At 44.8% G+C, this 26263-nt stretch overlaps 2 protein-coding genes across 10 annotated transcripts in view; one reads left to right on the forward strand and one right to left on the reverse strand.

Annotated features, from left to right (window-relative positions):
- LOC310903636 (uncharacterized protein) overlaps positions 1 to 6612 on the forward strand; it is a 503466-nt gene extending 496854 nt beyond the window's left edge. For 4 of the 5 annotated variants that reach the window (XR_014587628.1, XR_014587629.1, XR_014587630.1 and 1 more), the window contains one exon: positions 2223 to 6612. The gene's annotated coding sequence lies outside the window, so the exon portion shown is untranslated. Of the gene's footprint in view, positions 1620 to 2222 lie in introns of those variants that run through there. The other variant, XM_083847242.1, reaches the window with a different exon arrangement.
- A 1239-nt stretch (positions 6613 to 7851) lies between these two features.
- Positions 7852 to 25351, reverse strand: LMO4 (LIM domain only 4). 5 transcript variants are annotated; one of them, XM_083847231.1, is made up of 5 exons: positions 24802 to 24826; positions 21201 to 21439; positions 14533 to 14629; positions 14023 to 14178; positions 7852 to 9885 (listed from the first exon to the last, which is right to left on the reverse strand). In XM_083847231.1, exons 2-5 carry the CDS (start codon positions 21434 to 21436, stop codon positions 9877 to 9879), a joined length of 498 nt encoding a protein of 165 aa, XP_083703357.1. In that variant the 5' UTR covers positions 21437 to 21439; positions 24802 to 24826; the 3' UTR covers positions 7852 to 9876. The 5 variants fall into 5 exon arrangements, with proteins under 5 accessions (XP_083703357.1, XP_083703361.1, XP_083703358.1 ...); XM_083847235.1 differs by lacking the exon at positions 24802 to 24826 and adding an exon at positions 23399 to 24229; XM_083847232.1 differs by lacking the exon at positions 7852 to 9885 and adding an exon at positions 25203 to 25351 and having other exon boundaries at positions 9894 to 14178; positions 24802 to 24948.
- Between the last annotated feature and the right edge of the window lie 912 nt (positions 25352 to 26263).

Raw genomic sequence — 26263 nt, forward strand, 5'->3', positions numbered from 1 at the left:
GCCCAAAGTAACGTGCAGTGAAGCTGGGTGGGTGAGATTAAAATATGCCCTTGCCAAACCTTGCCTGCCTTGAAGAGTGGCAGAAAAACAGCTACATTGGGTTTTTCAAATTGTTACTGACTTCTTGGAATTCTGAAATGACTTAGAAGCAAGCACTGGCAAAAAAAAAAAAAAAAAAAAGCCTACCTCTCAGTGAAAAAAGCCTACCTTTCTTAGTGTGACATTGAACGTTACATTACTGCTAGAGAGAGCTGCTGCTCTGCATGCAGCTCCTCCAGCGATCAGGGGGACCACCCATAGCGTAAGGTTTTTCTGCCCATGTCAGCCATCCACATGACGCTTGTCTTTTATTACCATCTTCTCAGCACTGGTCTGAGGTTGTACGCAAACACCTTCTGCCAGTGTCCCAGCTGTGCGTGAGGTGCAGGCCAGTGACAAAACTCGCGTCCCTACCACTGGTGACCAAGCACATCACACTAGTTTGGACAACCATGTATGCTCATTGAGTCCTCTTGGACTGTGCAGTAATTAAAAAGTAATGAATCCTATTTAAATGTAGGGCATTCTGTCCTAAACCTCTGAGCGCCTGTGGGTATGAGCATCTCGCTCTGAGGCTGCTTCCCGCTCTGCGTACATGCACCAGCTTAAACAAAAGGATGCAAGAAGCGCCAGCTACAGATATTATGAAGTTCTGTGTTTTTTTGGTTTTTTTTTTTTGTTCTTGAATACGTCACTGATCCGTCCGGGGATGGCAAAAATTAATAGTAATGAGCTAATTACTATACCAGCTGCCTACAAAGAGGGGTCCTGTAGGCAGGCTCCTTCTGCCTGTTTGCCTGCTGGTAAAACCACCACTCCAGAAAACATAAAACAAAACTTTTTTTTTTTTTCCCCCCTTTATAAACATCTATCAGCGTCACCTTTCTATGGCCCACAGCACCAACCCTGCCTGGCTTTTAAGTCCTCAAAATCCAGCCAGAATCTCCCCTAGCACATTATAACACGTTTTACTGGCTCGAGCAGGGCAAAACACAGCCGGCTGCCGAGCCTGATGCCTGCCGAGCTCCCGCGGCTGCCTGCCTCCCGATGGCCGAAGCCGCTCGCCGTTGCCAGCCCTTTGAAAAGCAAGCCCGCTTCTCTGATTGATTCACTTTTTAATGAACTGGGAAAACCTGTGAACTTAAACCCTGACACCTCCACCTCCCTCCCATCCTACCCATCCCTGCAGCAATGGCCTGATTATATTTCAAGTTATTACGGGATTAATACAGCTGCCCCTGGTGCCTCTTTCCCCTGAACTTCATCAATAAAAGTTGTGTACTGCTCTTACTCTGTCTGTTTCAGCTTCTCCCTGGATCTCCCCATGCTACCCGTGATGTCTCGGCAAGGCTGTATCATATCAGCCCTTCAGAGCTGCCAACGCTGCTAGTGGTTAAAGCCTGCTCATGTCACGGCCTTGCATAAGCTGTGCGTATTTAAGAGGACATCTTGAGCTTTGCTATGCACGGCATCAGCTCTCTAAGTGGGTAGCGCATACTTAGCACTATTGAAAATAATGAAATAAGATAATCCACACATACACATTAAAAAAAAAAAAAAAAGGAAGAAGAAAAGAAAAAGATTCTGGCAGTGTCATCTTGCTCTGAAACTACCAGAGCTATAAAAACTCCTCTACATGGACACTTTCAATAGAAAGAAAAAAAGGCAGGGGAGCAAAAGACCTGGGCCCAGCACAAATCCATTTTTTCCCCCACGGCATTTCTTGATTCAGTACAAGCTCTAGGTTTACTTCTTTGTGTTGGTGTTATAGGTTTCCCTCCACCAAGAATGCTATTTTCTAAAAACATCATTAAAAATGTAATTAACTGACTTATTCTTTGGAAAGTCTGCAGTTGTTTATAAAAGAATTGCCACACAAGCTGCCACCTTCAACTGTGTTGAATCGGGAAGTTATGCTCTTGTTTACAACTGCGCATCAATTCCACAATATATTTAGTTTTGGTACAAGTTACATATAAAATTCTTACTGAGCTTAATGTTGCAGCAAATAACACATACAGTAAGCGAGTAGGATTTATCACTGGCTGTAATGTCACAGTACATATTCTAAATATATACGGTGAGTGATATATGCACATGCACATGCAAACAAAAATGGAAATATATTTAGTTTAAGAAGTGATGAATTGTGTTTGCTTTCATTATTCTCATTTTGCATGTAGGAAAATGGAGATCAAGCACATCCACAAAAGCGGTGGCTGGTTGGGATCGCATCGGTGAAGTGGCATGCTCGCTGGTAAGCAGGTTGGAGAAGAACAGCACTTTGCCACCCACAGCACACGCGGGGCTTCCCTCAGGGGGGAGGGATGCAAACAAACCCCGTGGCAGTCACTGAATGCTCCCAGAAAGCATGCAACATCATCTAGCTCAAACGCCTCCCCAAGAAGTTCAAACATTTTTTTAAAGATGCAAGTGGCAATATTGCCCTATAAATTATTTTTTTTTCCTTCTTCTTCATCTTCTGGTCTCTTTCCTAAACACAGAGGCCAGAAGGCTATGCTTAAATAATTCATTTACAAATTTGCAATATCTTTTTGAACTATAGCAATTAAACGGAAAATAGAAAAATCAGCTCAGCATCCTGTTTGGATGTAATTAAAGGTATAATCTGTTCCATTTGAATACTCCAGTGCTTACCCTTCTTAAAACAACAAATAAGAATAGTAGCTCATTTGCAATATGTTTTTTTTCAAGCCATCTAAAAAGACTAACTGATGAAGCAAGAATAATAATTTTTAAATGTGGCATAAGCACAAAAATACCAGCTACAGCTTTCAAATGATTGCTGCAGATCCCAAGTCTGATGGGAGTTCAATAACAAGGGGTATAAGCTTTATGGCAAAACACTGAAGTCTTCCACTATTTCGTATCAGCATCTTGCTATGGCTGATATAATTACCTATCAAATACATCAGTGGAATGACTATCAGAGGATATCAAAAAAATACGTAAGTCGGATGCATATCAGCTCAGTCTTTTAGAGGCTGTTTGATCTCAAGTTTTTTTGTAAGAATAAAAGACAAATACTGCGTTCCTTGCCCCTTTGTTTTCTATAAGCAGCTGATGATTTTACAGCACAATAAAATTAGACTATTATTGGCTAGCTTATGAGTTCTAGCTGGATCTTTTTCCTCCTACTGGACATTTCTCCGCTGCTTCTCAAAGAAATTGAAGTCAGGTGTAAAGTTAATATCTGCCTTGTTCATTTATTCTTCTGTAAGCAATCAAGATTTCCCCAAATCACAGGGCAATCTCTTCCGTTTCGAGAAAGAATATAGGCCCTGTTCTCTCCATTTAGTTTAACAAAACAACTGGCAGAAGTTCAATGGAACCGATGATTATTCCAAGAGGTTTCGGCGAACCACCGACGTTGTTAGTGGAAGGCTCGCTTGAAAGATCCCCTAAGAGGAAAAGTGCATGGATAGTTCAAAATGTAATTAACAGCTTATTCCAACAACGCAGGAAAAAAACAGCGGCTGTGCTGGCTGCAGAGGAACCCGGCTGCACGGCACGGAGTGCTTCGACAGCCACCACTCCCGTGAAAGCAAGGGACACAGCCAGCAGCAGCGGGGACTGGGCTGTGCCCTGCTCCCCGACACCGAGAAGCACCAGGGCTGACGCCGTCTGCACGGTTGCCTTGTGTGCTGCTGCCTTTGCTGTGCTTGGTAGTGCAGCTGATGCTCTCACGGGCAGGGTCTTGGGGTCCAGGACCTCACTGGAGAGACTAACTCCTTTCAAAAGGTCCACTTTCTCTCCACTGTCATGCTCTCTCTCTCAGTTCCTTTGGGGCAGGAATTTCTCAAGCTTAGTTTTGGTCTTAATGCCGTGGTTTGAAGGACTGAAGGACTGTTTCAGCAAAATTGTTGAGCTTTTCTTTTTTTTTTTTTTTTTAACTGAAGTATATAGCAGTGACTAAGCAAAATACTTTTTTTTTTTTTTAACATTGTTTAACTGTTTAAAAATAATTCAGTTTTCAAACTCAGTGTTTTTGTCAGTTGGGGTGTACATCTAACGTGGCAGGGAACAGATATAAACAAATAAAATGGTTGTTAAAATGCGGGAGCGATGGGAACAACATGGCACAGTGCGCTGAGAGACCTGTGTTTGACCAGTAAGTACAAGAGAAGTTAAAGCTCAAAGCTCATATTTTTTGAAGGTTATTCAGCACCGTTTAAAATTTCTAGCCATCCCAGGTGTGCGTGCTTTGCTGTTTGAAAGCCCCATCCCTTTGCGGGGCCAGGCCTGCAGAGGCCGGGGACCTTCCTCCGGTGCTGCCCTGCTGTGGGGCCAGCAGACGTTGCTGGACCCTTTGCCTCTTCCCTGACGCAGCGTGGCATGGCCTCTGTATGGCTTGCACTTCGCTACTGTTCTGCAGCTTGCTGCTTTTCATACAGTAGCACTGAGAGGCCTCACTTAAAAAAAAAAAAAACACCAACACTAATAATAACAAAAACCCAGCCCGTGGGTGCCAGGCTGTTGCTTGCTCTTCAGCAGAGAAGCCAGAAGTGAGCAGGGGTGAAGGAGCACCACGCGGTGCCTCACCAGGCAAAGACACAAACCCACGGCTATCATTTCCCAACCATCGAGCCGAACAGCCCCCTGCACGCCAAAAAAACATTTTTGTGGACGTAACTATAGACATGTGGCTAAAGGCAACACAACAACAGAACCTGGCTTGTTAAAAAATACCCACAGAGTGTGGGGGAAAAAAATAAAAATCTTCAACACAGCCTCGTCTGTCTCCAGCAAACAGGGCTTGTTTCAGGCCCTGGGCTCAGGCACAGGCCCGAGCCACAGCGGGTGAGTGAGCTCCTGGCTGTCGGCCGCGCTGGTTTCGCGGCGGCTCGCACGCAGGCATCGCCCTGCCCTTCGCCACCAGCCGGGGCCTGGCTCGGCCGCCTCGCGGGCACTCATGCCACCCCTTTGCCACCCGGCACGGCAGCCCGCCTGGCCGCCCCCGGCTGGGATGGCGTGGCAGCTGTGGGACACGGGCCACCCCCCCCCCCCCCCAAGGAACATCTCTGAGAGACACCAGCGCTGCGAAACGAAGCCACGCTTATCTCATGCATGCCACAGGTGTGATATCATCCCCTCTGGCAAAGGAACGAGGATGTCTACAGCCTCCGCCGCGCAAAAATGCAGGAACTGAAGTTAACGTGCCTCAGACTTTGTTAAAATACGGTGATAATTAAGAAATATAATTACCACTACAAAGTTAATTCCTCTTTGAGTTCTTACAAACAAGTTTTTAATTTGCACCGAACATTTACATTTCAGATGCGCAGTCACCCAGGTGCAGCCGCCACGCGGCCCCGGGCTCTGCCCTGCACGGGGCCGGAGGCACTCTGGGTCCCCAGGGAGGGCCCGCTGCCACCACCTCTGCTGCCACCATCTCTGCTGCCACCACCTCTGCTGCCACCATCTCTGCTGCCACCACCGCCGCTGCCACTGCTGCTGCCACCACCAAGGCCTGGGCACAGCCGGTAAGACAGTGCGCGTGCCTTAAACTGTCTCACCTATTCTGTTGTACAGGCGTGAAAATAGCAGCCATGTCAGCTATATGCCTGCTTTTTATTAAAAAACAAAAACAAAAACAAAGAACTTATGGGGTAATTGATTGCTTTCTTCTAGTCTTTTATTAGTTGTGATTAAGGAGCTATAGTAGCCCTGTTTACACATCTCCAACAAGTCAGGACCTGCAGCGCGTTATTGGCTTGCGGCCCACAGCTTGCAGTCCATTCGCCACAGAATCAATCTGAAGTGGAAAACATCCCCCCAGGAAGCGCGCACATCCCTGCCTACATGGGAGCAGAACCCAGCAATAACTGCAGGCCCCGCACGCTGCGAGCCCAAGGTACGGGCCTGCTGCTGCCCACAGCGTGCTTGTGCTGAGGGGCGCGGGGCCGAGGGCTCGTGCCTACAGCCCGACCGGGGACGCAGGCGAGCTGCTGCACTTCGCTGCCGCTCACAGCTCAGGCTCCGCGGATATGAACCGAGAGCTCCTCACTGCTTAACATGCAGGCAAAGCACTGCCAATCTAAAATGGCTGATCAGTAATACTTTAATTGCAGTTTCATAGAAACAAATTGCTATTTAATTGCAATAAGCTCTTCTGTGGCTCCGCTGGACTGACAATAGGCATACACCTGGTACTAAAAAGTAACAAGCAGCAACGATGGCTATCTGGTAGTTGATGTAGGGTAGGCTGAGGCAGTGACACCAGTCCCGGAACACACCATTTCACACTGAAGAAATATAATATTTAAAAAAAATATATACGTGCATGTCCCGGTCTCAATTTCATTTACTTCAATAAAGCTGTTCAGAACATAGGTCCTTGGAAAAGCTTAACGCCTAATACCAGCCAAAGAATTTTGATATAAAGTTTAAATTAAAATGATCTTTCGAAATGCCTGCTAGCAAGTCACATTATGCTAGTATCAGATTTATTTATTTTTTTAGTATTTTTCCTAAAATTAGATGATGCAAATTTTAACTGTGTTAACTAACAGGGAAAAACTGAGACAAACGCAGTGTGGTTAATATTCTAAAGATGTGACTTAATTTCAAAGGCTTCATTTTGGTAAGACATTCTCATTTTATATTTCATAAGATACTGCATAACCTGTTAAAATATTTAAAGATAAATCATGTAGGACTGAAAAGACAGTATCTTGTTGCAAACAGAATTTGGTTTGGAAAGGCTTAATGTCCCACTGCCTGCCAGGATGCGTAAATCTCATAACTAGACAGCTGGATAGGTAAAAACATTAAACCCATTTAGAGGGCAATCTTTTTACAAAATTGTTTCATTAATAAGAGTGACAATTTATATGATTGAGACGTTTAGATGCAGTATAGACAGAGCATTTTATCCAGGTTCACCAGGATGATTTCAGATTAGTAATATTTCCTTTGATTTTTTTAACAGCATTCATTTTTGAAAGTGAGGGAAGCTCTTACTGAATGATTATTTGTATGACTTTTCAGCAGCACTAAATGCAGGAGGTGTATTTCAGGCTCAGCCTAGCAAATGCATGTGATAAAAGGTGAACAAGTACACGTTTCTCTTTACAGATCTTAAAAAAAAAAAGTCATTTTTCACATATGGACAAATCTAAGTGTTTCCAGTAGCCTTCTACCCACACCTAACATCCCCATTACAGCATGTTTTATTGTCTGAAATGCCTCTGGTTTCAAGAAAGTGTTTTACCTAAAGGAAGAATACTACTTAAATATGTTCTATTGTATATTCATAGCTCCATTAGTCCTCCTCCAATTTAGCACAGCAAAGCAAAGGCTTCATCACTTGCATGTGGATTATGCTAACATGAGTGACATTTGTAATCTTATAGGTCTGCAACTTAAGAAATGCTTTTAAAGTAAGCTATTAAATAGGTAGCTGTGCTTTACAAACGAGTCATATAATAGTTTATTTAAAGCCGTTAATGAACTTCAACCTCTACATCACTAAATGCTATGCTACATTACCGACTAGAAGTTATTAGCTATCTTCTTAGCACTTCTAGGTTATATTGGACAACCAAAAATCTGTACATGTTAGATTTAAACACGGTACCTTGAGTGCTTATACTTAAAGAATATAAAAAAGATGTCTGCAGACTCACTAATACTTGAATTCTATATTCATATGACTTCAAGTGTCTTTTCAAAGATATTCAAGCAGCACAATTTGCAAGACTCTTACCTAAAGACTTTAATGCCAGCTCAAAAACCTTACAAACTTATTTTAAAAATATATGTAAGTGCATTTAATTAAAAAGACATACATAGCTTCAGTAGTTTTATTACTTTATATGTTATACGAGTGTTTTTTTGTCTTTACTGTCTGATACTGTACACTACATCATTTTATTTTCTCTGCAACAGTCCAATTTTTGCACAGGCACTGAAGTGTTAAAGAAGAAATTCAGCAGACCTCCAATATACTAGAGATCAAGAAGTAAGATCTGAAAAAAAAAAATCTGCTGTTGGTTTAGACAGACAAATCTATAATTCAGCTTTTTGTGTAGCAGCATCACAACAAAAGTAAGTCAAGCTCACTCCATAACCAAACAGTGAACATCTCCTTGAAAACAGAATTAAAAAAAAACCATAATGATGATGTATTTCAAATGTATTAGTCTCCGATAAAAGCCAAAGAGTTGGTAATATTGATTTGCTGTGAATTGCAGCAGACACACATTCTAGGTGCTTGCAGTTTCCTGACTGAAGGCATTCAATGCACAGTCATAGAATCACGTTAGTATTCTTGCTATAAGAATGAAAAGTGGGGATTTTTTTTCTTCTCAAAAGTTATTCTACACAGATCTACCAATAAGTAGCTGAAGGGAAAAACCCAGTAAATGAAGTCGTTCCCTTTCTAAGCTTAGAGGAAGTTTTCTTGCTTTTTTGTTTCTTTCCTTCCAGAGGACAGATCATGTTTGAGATCGGTTTGCTCTCGGAAATAGTCCAGGAAGTGTGTTTTTCTTTCCTTATCAGTTTTAAAAAGTCAAGTCTCTTGCCACAACAAACTCAACTTTGTGTTGTTCAGATCAGAATAGCTTTTGTATCCCTTTTTATGAACACTCAATTCTATTGCTCAGCGTGAAGTACAGCCCTTTTGTTGCTTCTATTTTTATTATTATTCTTTGACCTCTTAAGGTATATACATACACACTCATGTTTGCACTCTCACAGACACATGCATACCCCTAACAGTTCTGCGGGAAAGAACTGGATAGAAAGAGACCACAATACCTATAATACATACCATAATTCACTGCAATATGAACTGTAATATATTTGTTTGTTACCAGAAGTAAGAATCTCATTGAAAAATAAAGATCATTTTGAAGCAGTGCTCTGTATCCTTGCCAAGAGTAACACAGTAGTAGTTTAACAGGTTTTTTACTGGCATAAGACAAAAAAGAAAAAAAAAAGCTACTTTTAAAGGTAACTGACAATTAAGGTAATGACTATGTAAGACTTAGTTTCAGAGTAATGTTTCGAATGTAGTTTTTTTTTTAATAAAGCAAAGTTTCTAAAACCCATACTCAATTCAGTGTTTTTTGTTTTACTTTTTTATTATTTAAATACACCATACTAGAGCAAATGTCTCTGAAAATATCACAAATAAAAGATTTTTCTTCATTCAGCAAATTAGAAGTAGGTGAAAATTTCTACACAGTAGCTGCTATGAGCCTGACTTTTTTTTTCCTTTTTCTCTTTTTTTTTTTTTTGCCATGGGAAGTAGCAACATTAGGACAAAAACACTTACATGCATACATACATTGTATTTTACAGAGATACAATAAAAGTGTTTGTGATAGAATATCACAAAAGCCACATCTTTCCTTTATCTCATGTTCAGTTTGATTGAAACACATTTCCTTACAACACTTAAATATACAAAGAGCAAATAGAATGTTGTTAAGGTAAAACACAGGGTACAAACTGGCCAGTGCCCTGCTAATTGTTAATGAGGGTAGAAAGCAGATTTCAATGCTTCTTTTAATTAGCTTCATTAGTCATCTTCCCCACCCGCCCCCCCAAAGATGTCCTCCGGTGGATCTTTTTTCATTTTCTCTACAGTCTCCCATTAGCCCAGGTTCATGGAGTCCTTAATGTTCATATTCAGTCATTTTAATACACCAATAAATGTGGGAAGGGCAATCAAGAATAAAGAAGGTGCAATGGTATGGAGCTGGCACTGATGCTAGCTACAAAGGTGACTTGTCTACTTGGAGACATGGGATCCATCTGTGATGAACAAAATTTGAGATGAAGGCACGCATTCTGCATTACTCTGACCTTTTAGCAGACCTGCAAGAAATAAAAATGGGTATCTTAGCTAGAATACTAAATTTGAGATAGGAAACTACAACATGACTGCTTTTGTCTTTTCCTTATTCACTAATCTCTTTTTTATTAGATTACTTTCCAACTGTGACTTGATTAAGGCTTTCTACACTATCCATTCACACTGCTAATGTTTCAACTTCAAATAGCAAAAAGCAAATATTTTCTGCAGTTTCACTACTAAAAAGAGCAGACAGTAAAGAAAAAAACACGACAACAATAAATAAGTGTACTTTCTGGTAGCACATCGTACAGTGAATAAGGTGGCTTTTCTGGGCCCCTTTTAAAGGGGAAGAAACATTATGCCATGCCTTTGAAGACGCTAGTAATATGATCTTATAATTGGAAGAAATAGTGTGTAAAGCAAATAAGAAGTACAGCCAATATCCTCCCAAGGCAACTTTGGTTAATATGCTGCATTGCACAAGAGCTAAATATAGATATTTCAGGATTCCCCCCACCCCCTCCACCCCCCATTTAAAATTCCTCATCTGGTGTGTTAGTTAATGTTACATAAACATTTTAATATATGAAGTCAAACATGTGCTTTCACACTGGTGTTAATGAATTGTGATAATTAAAAGTGTCTAACTCAATAAAAATCTAAACTTTCATGGATAAAATAGAAATGATCATCCATAGTCTTCAAATACAATCTGTTTGCAATTACCAAAATGAAATAATATATATGAGAATTTTATGGTTTTTAAATGACATTTTGCGCTTCCCAGGAAGTTCTTTTTTCACCCTTTCTCTAAGTTACTAAAAGCCTGAGGTCTATTAGTAACTGCAACCCCCCACTTTCAAGCTAATTAAAGTAGTAGAGGCTTGGAGGTTTAATTCCCCAGAGCTGAAGCTCAGTGTGAGAAAGGTAATTTGTCTGTCCAGAACAAAGATTAGGGAGCAGCCAGCAAGCATATTTAATAAATGAGCATCAAATATCTTCTACTATGGACACAGACAACACCAATTATGTAACTACAAGGGAATTGTTGAGTGATACGTAAACCAGAAGATTTTTAAGATCTTCTCTGAAAGACGTAATCTAACTCATACTTTATTTAAAAGTATTAGAAGCTGAAGACAAGCGTTTGCTCCGAACATTGCCAACCGGTGGAAAAATTACACTTTTAGTAGGCGGTAATACTGTTGGCAAACAAGAAATACTACAGAAATACTACCACTGCCAAAAAAGTATAGACAATTCTCTACAGAGGACAACACAACCCCTTCAAATAAAATGGCACACAGGACATCACAAACTGAGTTTGCTTTCTGCCGGCAAGCAGTACCAATCTGAAGTGAAATAGTTTTGTTTTGTTTTCAGACTCAAAGCAAGTGATGAAAGGTTATAATTTCCATGTGTGAATTGACTTAGGGAGGCAAAAGTCAGTAATAGCCAACACCACTGCATCTGCCTCCTTAAAAACAAAGTCAAGATTTTACGCAGTCAGATCATGCAACCCTTTCTGCCTGCACCAGTCACCAGTACGTTAACTTGTCAACTACATATTAAGAGAATAGTAAGTTCATAACTGTCGCCTTCACAAATGCAACAAAAATGTGTTTTATTGCAAGGAGTATGTCTCAATCTCTTCAGCTTAATAAAAAAACCCTGTGAATATTCTGCTATGTCTACAATCTCTAGTAGCAGAATAACCTGGAGACTAATAGATCTTTAATGTTTAATACAGAGTATCTGTTACAGCCAACTCTGTCATAGTGGAAGAACATTTTTAATTAGTGGCCCTAAAACACACAGCTTTCTGGAAAACCATCTGTGATGTTTACATCTTCAGATTGTTAAAATGCTAACACACGAAAGCTCTCTTTTGGCACTTGCCCCTGTATCTTCCAGCACTCCAGCCACCTGACAAACCTATGAATTACCAACTCATCTCCTCAACTGTAACTCAGTTTCCTGAAATTCAGGCGCTCCACAATTCCCCTCAGAAAACCGGGAGGGAAACTTGCACCGTTTTCTGGAGACATTATATTACAAAGAATCAAAACAAACTATAACCCCTCTCCCCTATCTTCTTAATACCTCTTTGTCTGCCTCATCATCGACTGTAGCGATGCAGTTAATTGTCAGTGACAGAACTAATAAAGACCTGCTCTCAGCATCTTCTCTGCATTTAGCTTCTGCTAGGTGTCTTCAGTTATGAGCTCTGCAAGCCTAGTCCAATTTTACTTCTTTTCCATGTTCTATGTTCCTCATCATGTCTACTGCTTTTATTGCAACTAAATCATTTTTATGTTTTACTAAGGCATAGTAAGAAACTGATAAAACTAAATGACAATTTAGACACCTATTTGAAGTTACATTAAACTTTACATTCACAGAAGACAAGTGGATAAACCACTCTCTCAGAAAGGTAAACCTTTTACTGCAGTGTATAAAGATGAATGGTTTTACCTATATTTCGAAATGGGATACCTACAAATATTCATTTAACAGATTCACCACCAGCTACTCTGTATTACAGATTTGTTTCATTAAAATTCACAACAGTATAAATCTATGAATCTTTAACTGTATTTGTACTTCCTTGAAAAGAAGCTGCACATTCTCCTCCAATCTTAATTATCTTTGTTCTGCCTAACTATATATACGACTTTGGTACTCAACTCTCTCATCACCTCAATTGACAAATTAAGTAAATAAAAAAGTCCATGTTTTATTTTGATGTAATTACACTCACTGCATAAGACTTGAAAGAATACTTAAAATTAATCAGTAAATTTATGCACAGGGAAAAAAAGCAAACATGGATATTGAAATGTAGCGAGAAAACAAAAAAATCTTGGACCTTAAAAACCAGTTTGTGTTTTCTTGCATATATCTCTCCGCTAAGTAAAAGCACTAAAAATTATTCTGCATGTTACAGAATAGATAAGCCTAGCATTTGTCCCAGATTTTTTAATCTTCAAAATTCCTATTTGCAGATAAATGTTATTTTTTGTGATCCTTACAGACATTAATGAAGTTCCTATTGTAAATCCATAAAGAATTACCAACTGAAGTGTGCACTTTTTGTTTCATTGCAATAACTCAGTGCTGTGTGATTGCCTGGGTTAATGATGAAAAAGTCAAATATACTATCAGAGCTGATGGAAAAATCTATCACCAATCTGAAATTAAAATTCATCTGTGGTCAATAAGATTTAATATCCATGCAAGTGGCGCTGTAAAGAGTAAATGAATCAATGTCATCAATACATAATCAGTATGAAATATGATGTGAATAAAATTATGTGCAAGAGTCATACATTCACTCTTTTCTGGACCAGGGTGGAATGAACAGTCTCTTAACTCAAGGTTGACAGTAATTGTTACAAATTAGGCACAGCAGTTATCAAAATGCACTCACTTGCATAGCTTTAGGACTTATTAAGGAGATTAAAATAGATCTAAAACTATCTAGTTTCAGCCTTACAGGACAACTGTTGATCAGAATTTTTTTTTCTTCTTCTCTATATGATTTGTACAGTCATTATTTACTCATTTAGCTAGAAACCAAGAGCTATCAACCACAGAGATATACAATCTTTAGTTGAGCTATTAGTGTTATGGAGCGATAAGAAAATAGCACTTTGGTTTTTAAATCTGAGTTATGACACATAAAACAGACAAGGAAATACTTCTGAAAGAGTACCCCAGCATGCCTCCTCAACTAAAACCTTACACTGGTTTGGTTCAGGAACCTTCTCTTCACAAGACATTTATTTCCATATTAAAGGATCTAATTTTCCTCCCACAGAAACCTGCTCTCTTGTAGCCCTTAATTTCAAGATTATAAAATAAAATGCTCCTCTTTGTTAAGAGTTTATGTTAACGTATGCTCTCCATTTCGCTTTGTACATAAAAAGAGTTCAACAGCTGTACAGCTGCACATGCCCAAACCAAAATAAACTGACTCACCCTATGTGTCATATTTAAAGGTTAGTATTTTCTTCCTGTACCCCATGCCTATGTTACTTAAATTCAGTTACTTAAAGGTCTCTTTGCAGGGGTGGGGAATGTCCACTGCTAGATTGAAAAGAAATTGATCTTCATTTAGCTCTAATAAAGCTTATTAGTAATTGTTGAGTATTCACCTTCTGGTCTGGCAGTAGTGGATTACTCTGAAGTGAATTCAAATGGCCATTGATGAGAGCTGTAGGTCTATCATGTTCACAAAATAAACTGCCATTGATGTAGTGAAACCGATCTCCTGGGACCAGGCGATTCCGGCAGGTAGAGCATGTAAAACACTGCAAAAGGAAAAAAGACAGCAAGTGAAACTACAGCACAAATTAAGTATGCTGCAGGTTTGAAAATTACACTTCAGAGACTGTGAGTACAGTTGAGATATGGAGCTGCTTGGTTTCTAGTACCTCCAAACATGGCATTAGTCTTACCTGTTGGGACTATGCAGTACATAACTCAAGTATAGTTTTACCGATTATGAGGGAACAAAGCTACACACTAAGGGAAGCTTCATAATATGTACTCATATCTCTAGTTATTGCTTCACACTTCATTCACAAGCAGATGCAGATTTTATACTACAGAAGTACGGCAGTTCTCATCAGCTAATAACAAAAATACGTAGAAACCCCCCTCACCTTAAGATGATAGACATTGCCCTGTGCCCTCATGACCAGCTCACTAGCAGGAATGGACTGTCCACAGGCACTGCAAGCACCGCTGTTTCCAAATAACCTGAAACAGAGGTGATGATCATGAATTATTTAAAACACAAGAGGCTCTAAGCATTTTTGCACATCACTGCCATGGTTTATTACACAAGTATTTTAGACTTCTGACCCCTGTCTTCCAACTCGCTTACGTGTTGTTATACAAAAATATACTTTTTCATATCACAACTGGTAGCTTCACCCTACCTTGGATGTGGTTACACAGGATTTAATCAGAAATATTGACTTACACCTCTAGAAACACAAACAATTCTGTACTACACACATTTTATCAGATTACTGGGTTCATCATAAAAAAAAGATACAATTCATGACTGGAGTTTAAATGCATTGTGTCCTTGAAATTATATGAAGAACTCTTTTGTACTTTAATCATATCTTGAGATATGAGTCATCAAAAGGGTTAAGAGGATTTGATTGTATATCTAAGAAGACATCATGCTCAGTGTATTGAAACTCCAGTAAACCTCCATCAGTGCAGAGTTTCCATTAGAAACTCTCTGCTATCCAGGTTGATATATAATGTGTATGGGTTAACCTTTTCAATCATGGTGTCAACACTTTAGATTTGCCTCTGCTCATCTCTTTCATCCTAACCTTCTCTCTCTCTTGATAATGAAATGCTTGCTCCAACTTCCCTCTATCTGCTCCTGAGTCCACAATTTAGATTACTTCATCTCTGCTAGCAACAAACTGAATGAAATTTCGATTTGAGCAGAAAGTAATTTACCGGGATCTGGACCCATTTGTCATCATATCTCTCTGGGTGTTTGCTGTATCACTGCAGTTTTCCTATGCAATCAAATGAGACCACAACATCTGCCATTGGGTTGGGGGGGGCACAGGCAGCGGGGGGAGGGGGGAAATAGGCAGAAGAGTGGTGAAGAAAAATATATACATAATTCTTCAAATCCATTTAAAGGCACAACACATCGATTCAAAATATAACACAATAATGATTATTGAGTTCTACTTTTACAGATTGCATTAGCTAGAATTAGAAAACCTTTATTTGCTTTTGCGCGTCTCTCTCTAATACACACAAATATTTATAAAGAGTACCACAATCATTTCACAGCAAAAAAGGAAACTGAACTAGCTGGCAGGGTCACAGACCCACTTTTCTGCACGATGTAAAACACAGTAATAGGATTTACAAATTAGCGTATTGGTGTCATAATAAATATTAATATTTGCATCTCCTTCCTGTCCAAATAAAGTCATAAAATTCTGTTTGTGTCAACCTCGGAGACGCATTACAACAGAATACCCGTAATCTGAATGATTGCAGTGTGCCTCTGTATAAAAATAATTGCTTTGAATTTTCAGAATCTGAGCTTGCAGAGGAGGCTTGTCATGTTCAAACTACTAATTTGCTGTCGCCACTTTATTGAAAATAGCCTGTAAGTTGTTATTAAATGTATCGACTGAACGACAGAGAGAGTAGTAAAACTGCCCCTTAAGATGGCTTTTAATAGGAAGCTGAGAAACAAATTTTGCAGCAGCATCGATTTGAAGAGTTCAATCAAAACTCCATTTCAAAACTAATTAGTCTGAGATCCACGACACATTGACACGTTCTTGCAGAATCACAGCGGTTACAAAGGGAAAGCTGAACTAATACATTGTCAGGACCTCCAGCCAAAAGGACTAAACTGTCTAGAAACTGAGGGTCCATTATTAGGGCATCTTCTAAATCAGGACCAGTTCCGAGCCGCCACATGAGGTTACTTCCAAAGCTTTACGATATGCATTTTTCTTCCTCCATTGTTACTAGTAATGAAGTTGGCACGTAGAAAAGGTGCATGGGAAGCGCTCCGAGAGGAGGCAGCGAGACATCGCTACGTATCTAGAGCAAAGAGCCACAAATCTAGGGCAATGGGTGACGACAAGGGCATTACTGGCAGGGTGGGGGCAGAAAGGCAAGGTCCTGCAGACGAGCAGACGATGCCGCTCGTCTGGGAGAAGACGAACACGATCAGTGGTCTCTCCCAGCCCTCTGTGCGACTGCAGCACCCGCCTGAAAACACAGCTTTTGGAATACTGATCTCCTTGCACTACTTGTCTTCATTAAGCATTCATTTGTTATACAATTCTCTCCGAGTAGAAGTGCTTGTACACCTTGAATGTCTGTGAATTTTAATAAACGGAGTCAAACTAATCCAGAGGCTTTCCACGCATCTTAGGTTTTCCCTCAGCATGTTTCCAGAACAATTCTGTTTTCCAAAGTCACATCGGCTGAATCTTCGCTAAAATTCCTGAAAATTACAACACCTTCCCAGCGCTGTGTGTTATTTACAAGGACAATTAGGCTTATTTTTCCTTCTCTGCTGTTATGAATGTTTTTGTTTTCTAATACCATTAGCAGGAAAAAGGTTTTATCTATAAACAAAATGTTATTCCTTCTTACCAGTAAAGGAAGTCCACCACAGTAACTATTCTTTACTGAAAAAGTTGTTTCACATGGTTTCTGAGAGGCTGGAGAGCTAATTATCTAACCAGGGGGACTGTCCAGGACAGTATTTGATTTAAAAGGCTTGAGGCTTTAGGTGCTCAATTAAGTAGCTATCGGTCTCAGACTGGACTTTAATGGGCTCTTTTCTCTTTAACTGCAGCAATGGGTAGAGATACCCCAGGTCAGGCTAATTAAAGCCAGGGGACTCTTTAATTGTGATGACAGAATTGGTTTCAGTTTCCTCTTTGGGTCCTCAGTCCAAGAAGGTCATTAATATTTCAACATTTGGGCAATGCAATCAATCACAAACATCAAGAGGTTCCCTATACGGACAAGGCAGCTCTTCTGCACTTAACAGCATTTTACTGAGCCACCTTAAATTAACTACTGGGTAGTTCCAACACTGCATTCCCCACACCCCATACACACAAGCACTCCTGTTTGGTTTTTTTTTTTTTCAGAACTTTCACAAGAGTGGGAACGAAGGCAGCAAGAAATCTTTTTCAGTCCAGTTTCATGTCCTGCTGCTCAAAATCCAGAATCAGCAGACGCACATCTCAAGCAACTTACACTAACAGATTGTGGTTCCAGTTGTTTCGGACATTGTGGAGGCAGACAGATGTAATTGCTCCAGATCTCGCACAGCGCAGTACGGATTTGTGCCCACAAACATACATCCAAGCCCTCTCGGAGAGAAATGCACATCCAGACCTACTGATCCAGAAGCGATTGGTGTTTCCGTACATTCCCTATATTTAATCTAAATTCTGCACCAGCTATATTAAATGTAACAAAGAAAGGCAACACAGAAATTATGCCTGGAGCCAAGTCCATTAAAGGTACTTCAGAATAACTAGAGACCAAGCACCTTAAAAGCACCAGAAGCTATTGATACTTAAAAGGGGGGCTGTGCATAATGGCAAGTGCTGCATTAGAGAAGGGGAAGAAAAAAAAAAACAGCCAAATTACGCTTGGTTAATTCAGAGTAACAGATCTGCCCCCAAGTGAATTGGAGGCCTTGAATTAATTCTGTTATGACAAATCAAGATAAACGTTCCCCCTAAATTGCATGCGATTTAATTAATTTTTGAGATCCTGTTTTTTTTTTTTTTCCTAGCTAATAGTTCACATGCTCCTGTGCTGTCATTGTGCTTGAGTGGGCAGACTTCAAAGTGATATTAAATAACCAACTATTAGATTTACCTAGCACGTCCTATTGGAAAAGTGCCATTTAATTACCTAGCCTGTTCAATTAAAGGGACAGCACTCCCCGAATGCAGCAGCTTGCCGCTGATTACCAGGGAAATGAACTCGCTGCCCAGCAGCCCCCTTCCCATCCCATCCCGGCTCCCAGAGGGGCCGCGGGGACACCCCGGCCCCATGGCAGGACAGGGACAGGTCTGGGTCCCGCTGCGCCCCGGGGAGGGGACGGGTGGGGAGGGGCCGCGGGCACGGCCCCTTTAAGCGAGGCTGGGCGGCCTCCCCCTCCCCGTCCTTCCCTTCCCTTCCCCACCACTCCCTGCTCTCTCTTAGAGGCCAATTTTGTTAATTAAATGTTTTGTTTGCAACGCGGCTCTCATTCATTTCGGACACGTCATTCCGAGCAGATCTAAGCCAGGGACCAGATCTCATTAGATAAAACCTATCAGAACTAAGAGAAAATGGAGGAGACACTAATTAAAGCTTTTAATTGTGCGGATTCGCTGCCACGCTGCTGCTTTATCTGGCATCTGAAGGTTGGGAGGGCTGCGCTCCGCTCTCCGCCCTGCGAACGCCTCTGTGGCGGCGGGGAGGGAGCGGGAGCGGGCCGGGATTTTCGCCTCCCTCTCCTTTCCCAGGAACCTTGGCTTTCAATGAAAGCTGCTGCGGCGGCTCTCCCAGCGCCACGGCTAATTTGGTGCTTGGTCGGCTCCTGGGGGGAGGCAGGGAGTGAAAGGGGAGCGCTGTGTTGGTTCAACAACAACAAACCCACACGCGACGTCGGAGGGCTCACACCCACCGCTCAGTAACGAACGGCCCCGCGCTGTCTTGGCCTGGAGGAGTCGAGGCCCCCTCACCTGGCGCCTGCCCGGCTGTTCGCTCCTCCTCGCTTTGGGAGCCGTGCCCCCGTGTCCCCGTTAGGAGCTGTGCCCATGGCTGCTGCCCGGCGAAGGGAGCGTGGCACTGCGAGAGCCCGACACAAGTCACGCGGAGATGGCAGAGAGGCACTGGCGGGCCTGGCCGCCAAACAGGAGCATCGCCTCCGCCACCAAGAGGGTCTGCCTCAAAAGCAGAAGGGCCAGGGTCTCGCACATGCCAGCACGACCCGCGTGGAAGCCCACGAAGTCTGTTTCCAGAGGGGAAGCTCCGAGTTAACTCAGCCCTCACACAGCCAGGCCATCCAACCCCACCTTGAGCGTACGGTGTCCAGTTCAAGTTTCAGCAAGCATCTGTCTGAGTTATTTTTGCAAGTCAAATCACCCAGATCTAAAGAGAAGTCAGGCGATAGAACAAGGAGATCAATTCAAAACCCTCATCTGATAAAGCATCCTATTCATAATCGCCTACATCAAAATACACTAGTATTAGTTTTTGGCAACACAAAACCAAAGGACTGTGATAAGCTTGCCTGAACTTGCCTCTGGGATACGGTGGACGCATCTTCTCCTTTTAATTAGTAGTAATCAGACATGAGGGTTTGTTTGATGGTGTTGGTCGAGTGATGAATCTGTACTATTCACTGCATCTCAACAGTAGTGTCAATGTTTCCACTTCAAACAAGACTCTTTCCCTAACACCGTTCTGCTCTATTTAATTAGAATTCTGCCAGGCTTAGGCTTGTTGCTTAGGACGATGACCAAAAAGCACTATTAAAAAGCTACACGCGCTGATTTTCTGGCATTTCTCTCTAAAAATACCCCCAAAAGCCAAGGCTTTGATTCCTTAAAGATGTTGAGAGCTGCATTTCTTCTACTTAACTGACTGAAGACGAGGCCACGTATCGGGACAGAGGCTGCGTTATCTGAGCAACCAAGCCTCAGCACCGACCTTTTAGGCTAAGGATGCCTCCATGCATTTGCACGTATTCAGTACAGTGCTGATCTTCTCGAACAGAAGTTTTACAACATAAACAAACTTGTAAGGTTTTCCGGCCAGATTTGCAGAAAGGAAGAAAAAAGTGGAACTTTTCATCCATTAGGGAAAAGAAAAACCTGGGTTAACTCTTGACATTTACTGTAAGCAAGGAGCCAGAAGCATTCAAACAAAACACAATTTGTTTTAACTATGCATTTCTGCTATGCGGGGAAGGTATGGGGCTTTTTTGTTGTTTTTTTTAATTACTGGATGTTGAAATAGAACACCTCCTTGAAGCATTCATGTGCATCAGTCTATCAAACCATTTACTCAAATTAAATGTGTAATCCTTCAAAATGCCTCCTTTTAAATTAATGAGTTTAAGTAGCTTGAGTTCACCTGAAAAGATCGCACGGGCACCTGACCTCATGAATTCCTTCTATTAATTATATGGGAAGCGCGCTGGAAGGGGTACTGTGCATAATCGCGCTGCGCCCCAACAGATGCCAGATTAGGAAGGCTTAGTTCCCCCTACCCAAATCTGCGGCACTTACAGCGTACAGCTTCGGAAGAGGAAGAGATAAGGGATGCGGAGCGAGAGCGTATCCCCTCTGCCCCCACTCCCCACGTTTTCCGTGCTGAAGCTCGGAGCAATGCCGGTTCGGGCCCCCTGTAACGCGGAGCCGAACGCTCCCGTTGGGGCTGTAAGCAGGAGCACTGGCCCTCCGACTGGCGGGTAATCAGCTCTTTCACAAGGAGAGCAGAGAATGAGTCATTCTGTTTCCACTCAAAGGAGTTTAAAGGTGCTTATGTAAATATCATAATTAATCAGATACTAAAGGCAGGCGTTTCATTATTTAGCACCTCTGCCACAGCCTTATTTAAGCCCCGCGATTTTAACATTTACCGTTCAGATATGCACGCTTCTCCTTCAACACTACAACAAAGCAGATTAATTTAGCCTCCCTGATTGCTGTTTATTTTTAGTCGGGACTTGTTTTGTGCTGACAAACCACTTTAAAGTTGCAGCCGCCGTCCCGCCCCCCCGCCGCCGCCCCCTGCCCACCTGATGTAGTCGTTCCTGCAGAGGATCATGCCGCTCTTGGTGTAGCAGGACGTGCCGATGTCCCCCAGCTGGGCCTGGCAGCAGGAGCACTTGAGGCAGCGGCTGTGCCAGTAGCTGTCCATGGCGTAGAGCAGGAAGCGGTCGGCGATCTTCCCCCCGCAGCCGGCGCACCTCTTCCACGAGAGGGAGCCCGCCGTCACCGGGGGCGGCTGCGAGCTGCCGCCGGGGTTCACCATGGCCTGCGGGACAGGGGCGCCGCGGGGGCCGGGTCAGGGCCGGCAGCCCCCGGCCGGCACCGCCACGGCCCCGCGGCTCGGGAGGGGGGCACCGGGGGGTGGAAGGGAGCCGTGAAACCGGCCCCCGGGAGCGGCGGGGGCGGCCGGCCCCGAGGTGCGGCGGTGCCGGTGCTGAGGCACACGCGCAGGCTGCGGGCCGAGGCCGCGGCCGGCCCCGAGGAAGGCCGGTGAGCTTCGGGACGGCCGCTAACGTCCCGCACAAACACGCTCAACTTCGGTCTCGCTAATCTGCCCTCGATCAGCGGTTTAAATGCTGAAGCTTTGTTACTCAAAAAAAAAAGAAGAAAAAAGTTTGCCTGCCGTAGGAAAGCAGCAGGATAACGAAGCGCAGCGCTCAGGCTGGGGCTGCCCCCCAAACTGCTACCAAAGGGCATTTTTCACTTTCTAATAAACGTTTTACGCAAGCAGGACAACTGAGAGATAATATAGGAATCAATTCATAAAGCTTACTCTAAACCGATTAATTTGTTGCCTTCAATCCAGAGTCCAATAAACTCCCGGTGTTCCTCTAGTCACTTATACTATAAAAAGATCAAGTTATTTACTGCCAATTAAGCAGCATGTTTTGTCTTTGTCCTCTGTAAGCCGTATGTGCTCATGCCGAGGCATCTGGCTATCTGCTCAGGACGCTCAGCCCGATACCTCCAGGGAAGCGAGGACGAACTTTTCCTGCCACCGGCCCAACTTGGCTTCAGGAGACGGCGAACTTAGGCCGATTTTAAACACACATTTCCTCAGAAAGAGTTCCTGGAGGTATGTCCAGCGACCGCACAATAAACCAGAAGAACTGCACCAATTAAGCTGTAACAAAAACCCTGAGACTTTGGAAAGAAAACCACTCTAAAAGCCATTAGCATTGCATTTATCCGAACGCATCATATACCTTTATGTAAATTGATTTCTGATGCATTTGTTCAAGGAATTGCCTTTTGTTACAGTTTCCAGCTACAGCCTAAATGAATCTGCATTTCCTGCTCTGAGTCTTTAAACCGTTTCCCTGCGCTTTAAATCACTTCGGATTTCTTAAAAGAAAGAAAAAGACTCCATGCTACCACCTTAGCCCGTCTTTGTCGAAGGCAGATATATATAAAATGGGAAACGTTACACTGAGAAAAGCATCCAGTAACCCCATTAAGCTAAAGCTCTTAAGGACAAGCAATACCTTAATGCTGATTAAATCTAAAAAGATGAATCAAGAGGACTGACCAGAAAGTGACTCCCTTGATAACTAAGGACGGGCCCTCATCAAGTTTCATTTAGAGTTGGGGGGGAGGAAAAAAAAAAAAAAAAAGCTTTTAACTTAAATAGGCTTACTCTAGTAATTACACAGCCAAGCAATTTAGGTCCTGGGATAGGAGTCAGTGAAATAGAAAGCAGAGCTGGAAGCTAGAGGCAAAATACCCCCCCCCCCCCTTTTAACAGCGTCTCTGGTGTTTTTTTAATGGAGACCAAGGGAGGGACGAGCGGAGAGCTGGCAATTTGTAGTACAAAAATGGATGCTTAATTCATGTCTTGGTTTTAATTAGGTGATTCACCGGATTTCTCCCGCATCGAAACAAAAGACCGTGCGGGGGGCAGGAAGGGGATCGGCGAGGAGCGAAGCCAGCGAGCTCACTTTGATCTCTCCTGCCACTGTTTCGGAGCGCTGTTTACTCCGGGGGACGCGGCTTCCCCGAGCCGCCCCCGCCCTCCCGGCCCCTCCGCCCGGGCTCGGCGGCCGCCGGAGCCCCTTCCCCTCCCCTTCCCCTTCTCCCCGTCCCTTCCCTTCCCCGCGGCGGCGGCGGGGCCGGGCGGCGGCCGGGCTTTGTACGCGGGGCCGGCGACAATGCCCGGGGCCCGGGGCCCGCCGCCGCCCCCCCGGCCCGCGGCCCCGCGGCGGAGGGCAGCGGCCGCTCTCCTTACCTGCTTCCCCTCTATATTGCCAGAGGCCGGGAGCGGCGTCGCTCGGGGTCACCGCGGAGGCTGCCGCCGTGCGAGGGAACCGGCGCCGCGCTCGCTCGCCCGCGCTGCGGCTCTGCTCCGGAGGGAGCCCCCAGCCCGGGGAGCGGCAGCCCGGGCTGGACGAGCAGCGCTGCCGTTACGAGGGGCGGCTGCCCGCGGTCCTCCCCGCGGCTCCCGCTTCCCCGGAGGGGAGAGCCGCAGAGCTCAGCCCCCCGCCGCCGGAGCCGCACACGCAGGGCGCCGCCGCCGCCGGCTGCCGCTGCCGCAATCGCCGGGTAAGTTTGGCAATGTGGCTTCACTTTGTATCGCCTCCCCCCCGCCCCCTCCGCCGGCTGCCGAGCTCCCCGCGGAGCCGAGCCGAGCCGAGCCGGGCGGCCGCGGAGAGGAGAGGAGAGCGCAGGAGAGCAGGGCAGGGCGGGCCGGGGGGGGGCGGCCGCGCGTGGGCGCGCGTGTCCCCGCCGCGCGCGGGTGTGCGAGCGGGTGTGAGCGCGCGTGAGCCCGCGTGCGTGTGCGGCCGCTGCCCCTCGCACATGTGTTACTGACAGGGCGCAATCCCAACTACACTCCGGGCCGGCCCCGCCGCCCGCCCCGCCGCAGCCAATCCGCCCCCGGCTTGTTCAGGCGGAATAATAAAACCTGCCAATCCCGGGGAAGACAAAGGAATGAGTGAAAGAGGAGAAAAAAAAAAAAAAGGGAGAGGGGAGAGGAGGAGGAGGAGGAGGAGGAGGAGGGGAATGCGGAGGAAGGAGGCAGGCAGGTGGGGAGCGGCCGTTAGGGCGCCGCCCGCCGCCCGCCCCGCGCCCGGCCACCAGTTGAGAAACTTGGCCGGGGGCGGCCCGGCCCCGCCGCCGCCAGGCCCGGCCCCGTCCTTCCGCGCCCTTCCCGGCTCGGGGGCGCCCGGCCCGGCTCGGCACCGGCCTCCCGCCGCCCCCCTCTGCCCCCCCGGGCCGGGCGGGCGCCGGGGTCCCGGTGGCGGGGAGCAGGTCGCCGGGAGCAGGCCGCCGCCGGGCCCCGCCGCCCCAGGCCGGGGGCTCCCAGCCGTCCCCCCGCGGCCACCAGCTCGGGAGCGATCGGCGCGGCCCGGCCCGCTGCTGCCGGTGCCCCCCGGGGGTCCGGAAGGGGTCGGTCGGGCTGCTGCGAGCGGGCGGCAGCGAGTGGGACTGCTCGCCTGCTGTGGGGACGGCTGGGCTTCTGAGAGCGCGCCCAAGGACAACCACAAGTACCCTTCAGTAGGGACGCTTAAAAGTGGAAAAATACGCCTCCGAGGTTAGGTGCAGTGTGCAAGACAAGCAATAACATAGCACCGTATAGCTGAAAAAGGCCCTCAAAACACTCCCAGTACCTTTACGAACACCGTAACTCACGGGTGTTGTCCCAGCGAACGGCTCTCCCACGAGCATGGGCACTGGCTTGGCTGCTGGACCAGGCTCCTGCCTGGCTCTGCCTAGCACTGGGCGCACGCACACCCAAACGGGCTCCTCAGAGGCAGACAAATTACACGTTTCCAGGATCTGTTAAACAACAGGAAAACTTCATGAGGCTAGTTTCTCGATTCCAGGCCGCTGACTGACATAAGCAGCAGCCGACACGGTGAGGACAGTCGGGCTGGCTGGTCCGACGCCGCTGCAACTGCAGCAGCAGGCGGGCAGCTGCGGCAGGTACGCAGAGGCCAAAATTGATGTGTGCCACGGGAGAGGGCAGCCCTGCGTGGGGCAGGTCGCTGCACACTGCGGGGACACTGCCACCGCCGATGTCAAGTACATACCCAGTGGCTGCGGTGTGACTGAGAGCTGCCACTGTCTCTCAGTCATCTGAGGCAACATAATATTTTAAACCTGTTCCTGCTGAAGTCTAGCGTAGAAGCAACATCCTGACACAGGTATATGAAACTTCAGCCGGGAGTATCTGCTTGCAAATGAAAGCGCTGGTGCTAAAAAGCAGACCGACTTCCCTCTGACAGGCCGACTGGTAAATCCAGTCTCGGCAATCACAGCCCAGGTGTACTTTAACCACATCGCCACCTGTGGGCCTCCTTCGTTTCTGCATCCCCGGCCGGAGCTGGACCAAGCAGAAGGGTGCCCAGGAACCAGCTAAAATTGAAGGAAAAAAAAAAAAAAGTCTAGCTAGGAAAATGGACTTGGGAAAATAGGATATCTTAGATTTACATATATATAGAGAGAGAGACAAAAAAGTATTGAAATTCGAGTAGCATGAGAGGTAGGATTTAGAAGTAGGGGAAAAGCCTATTTCTGTCTATCAGCTGGAATATGTTCAGGATCAGTGCCTAAAGCAGACTGGGAGCTCAGGGAAAGCTTCCGGGGAGGAAGGGGGAGAGGACCAGTGTTGTGGTTAAAAGCAATGCTTTTTTTTATCATAGGTCTATGAAGTATATCATCTGGATGTAATCTCCATGTATACATTACATTTAAACATACTCAGCAGTTTTAGATTTGTTATTTAGGATCTGTTACAGTTTAAAATATATAAAGTAACAAGGCGTGCTACAGATAATCAACAGTCACTGACAGCCAAGAGCACGAGAACAGAGCAAATGCCAAGCTAAAATAAAATCTAAGTTGTCTAATTATCTGAGCCTGTAATGGCTGGAAGCTACCACATTCAGGCTCTGGAAAAACCATCAGGACCTCTCCTTACTGGGAAAGATATTCTCCCAGGAAACTCTGCCATAGGCACTAAAATGTTTACTCGTCTTAAAACCGATAGTGATACGAAAAATGGGAATTACCTTCTCAAGGAGTAGAGTTTTAAATGGTTTAATGACGTTTTCCAAATGCCATTACAAGGCACATATCTTTTGCTGAAATC

Source organism: Anser anser (assembly GCF_964211835.1).
Source record: "Anser anser genome assembly, chromosome: 8".
NCBI lineage: Eukaryota > Metazoa > Chordata > Aves > Anseriformes > Anatidae > Anser > Anser anser.

Excerpts from the sequence above, each read along its gene's own strand:
- LMO4 (XM_083847232.1), bottom strand. The coding sequence starts at position 24,837 with ATGCTCGTGGGAGAGCCGTTCGCTGGGACAACACCC. Across the intron at positions 21,440-24,801 it reads CGTTCGCTGGGACAACACCC|GCCATGGTGAACCCCGGCGG; the intron begins GTGAGTTACGGT and ends CCTGTCCCGCAG. Across the intron at positions 14,630-21,200 it reads TGCAGGAACGACTACATCAG|GTTATTTGGAAACAGCGGTG; the intron begins GTGGGCAGGGGG and ends CCTCTGTTTCAG.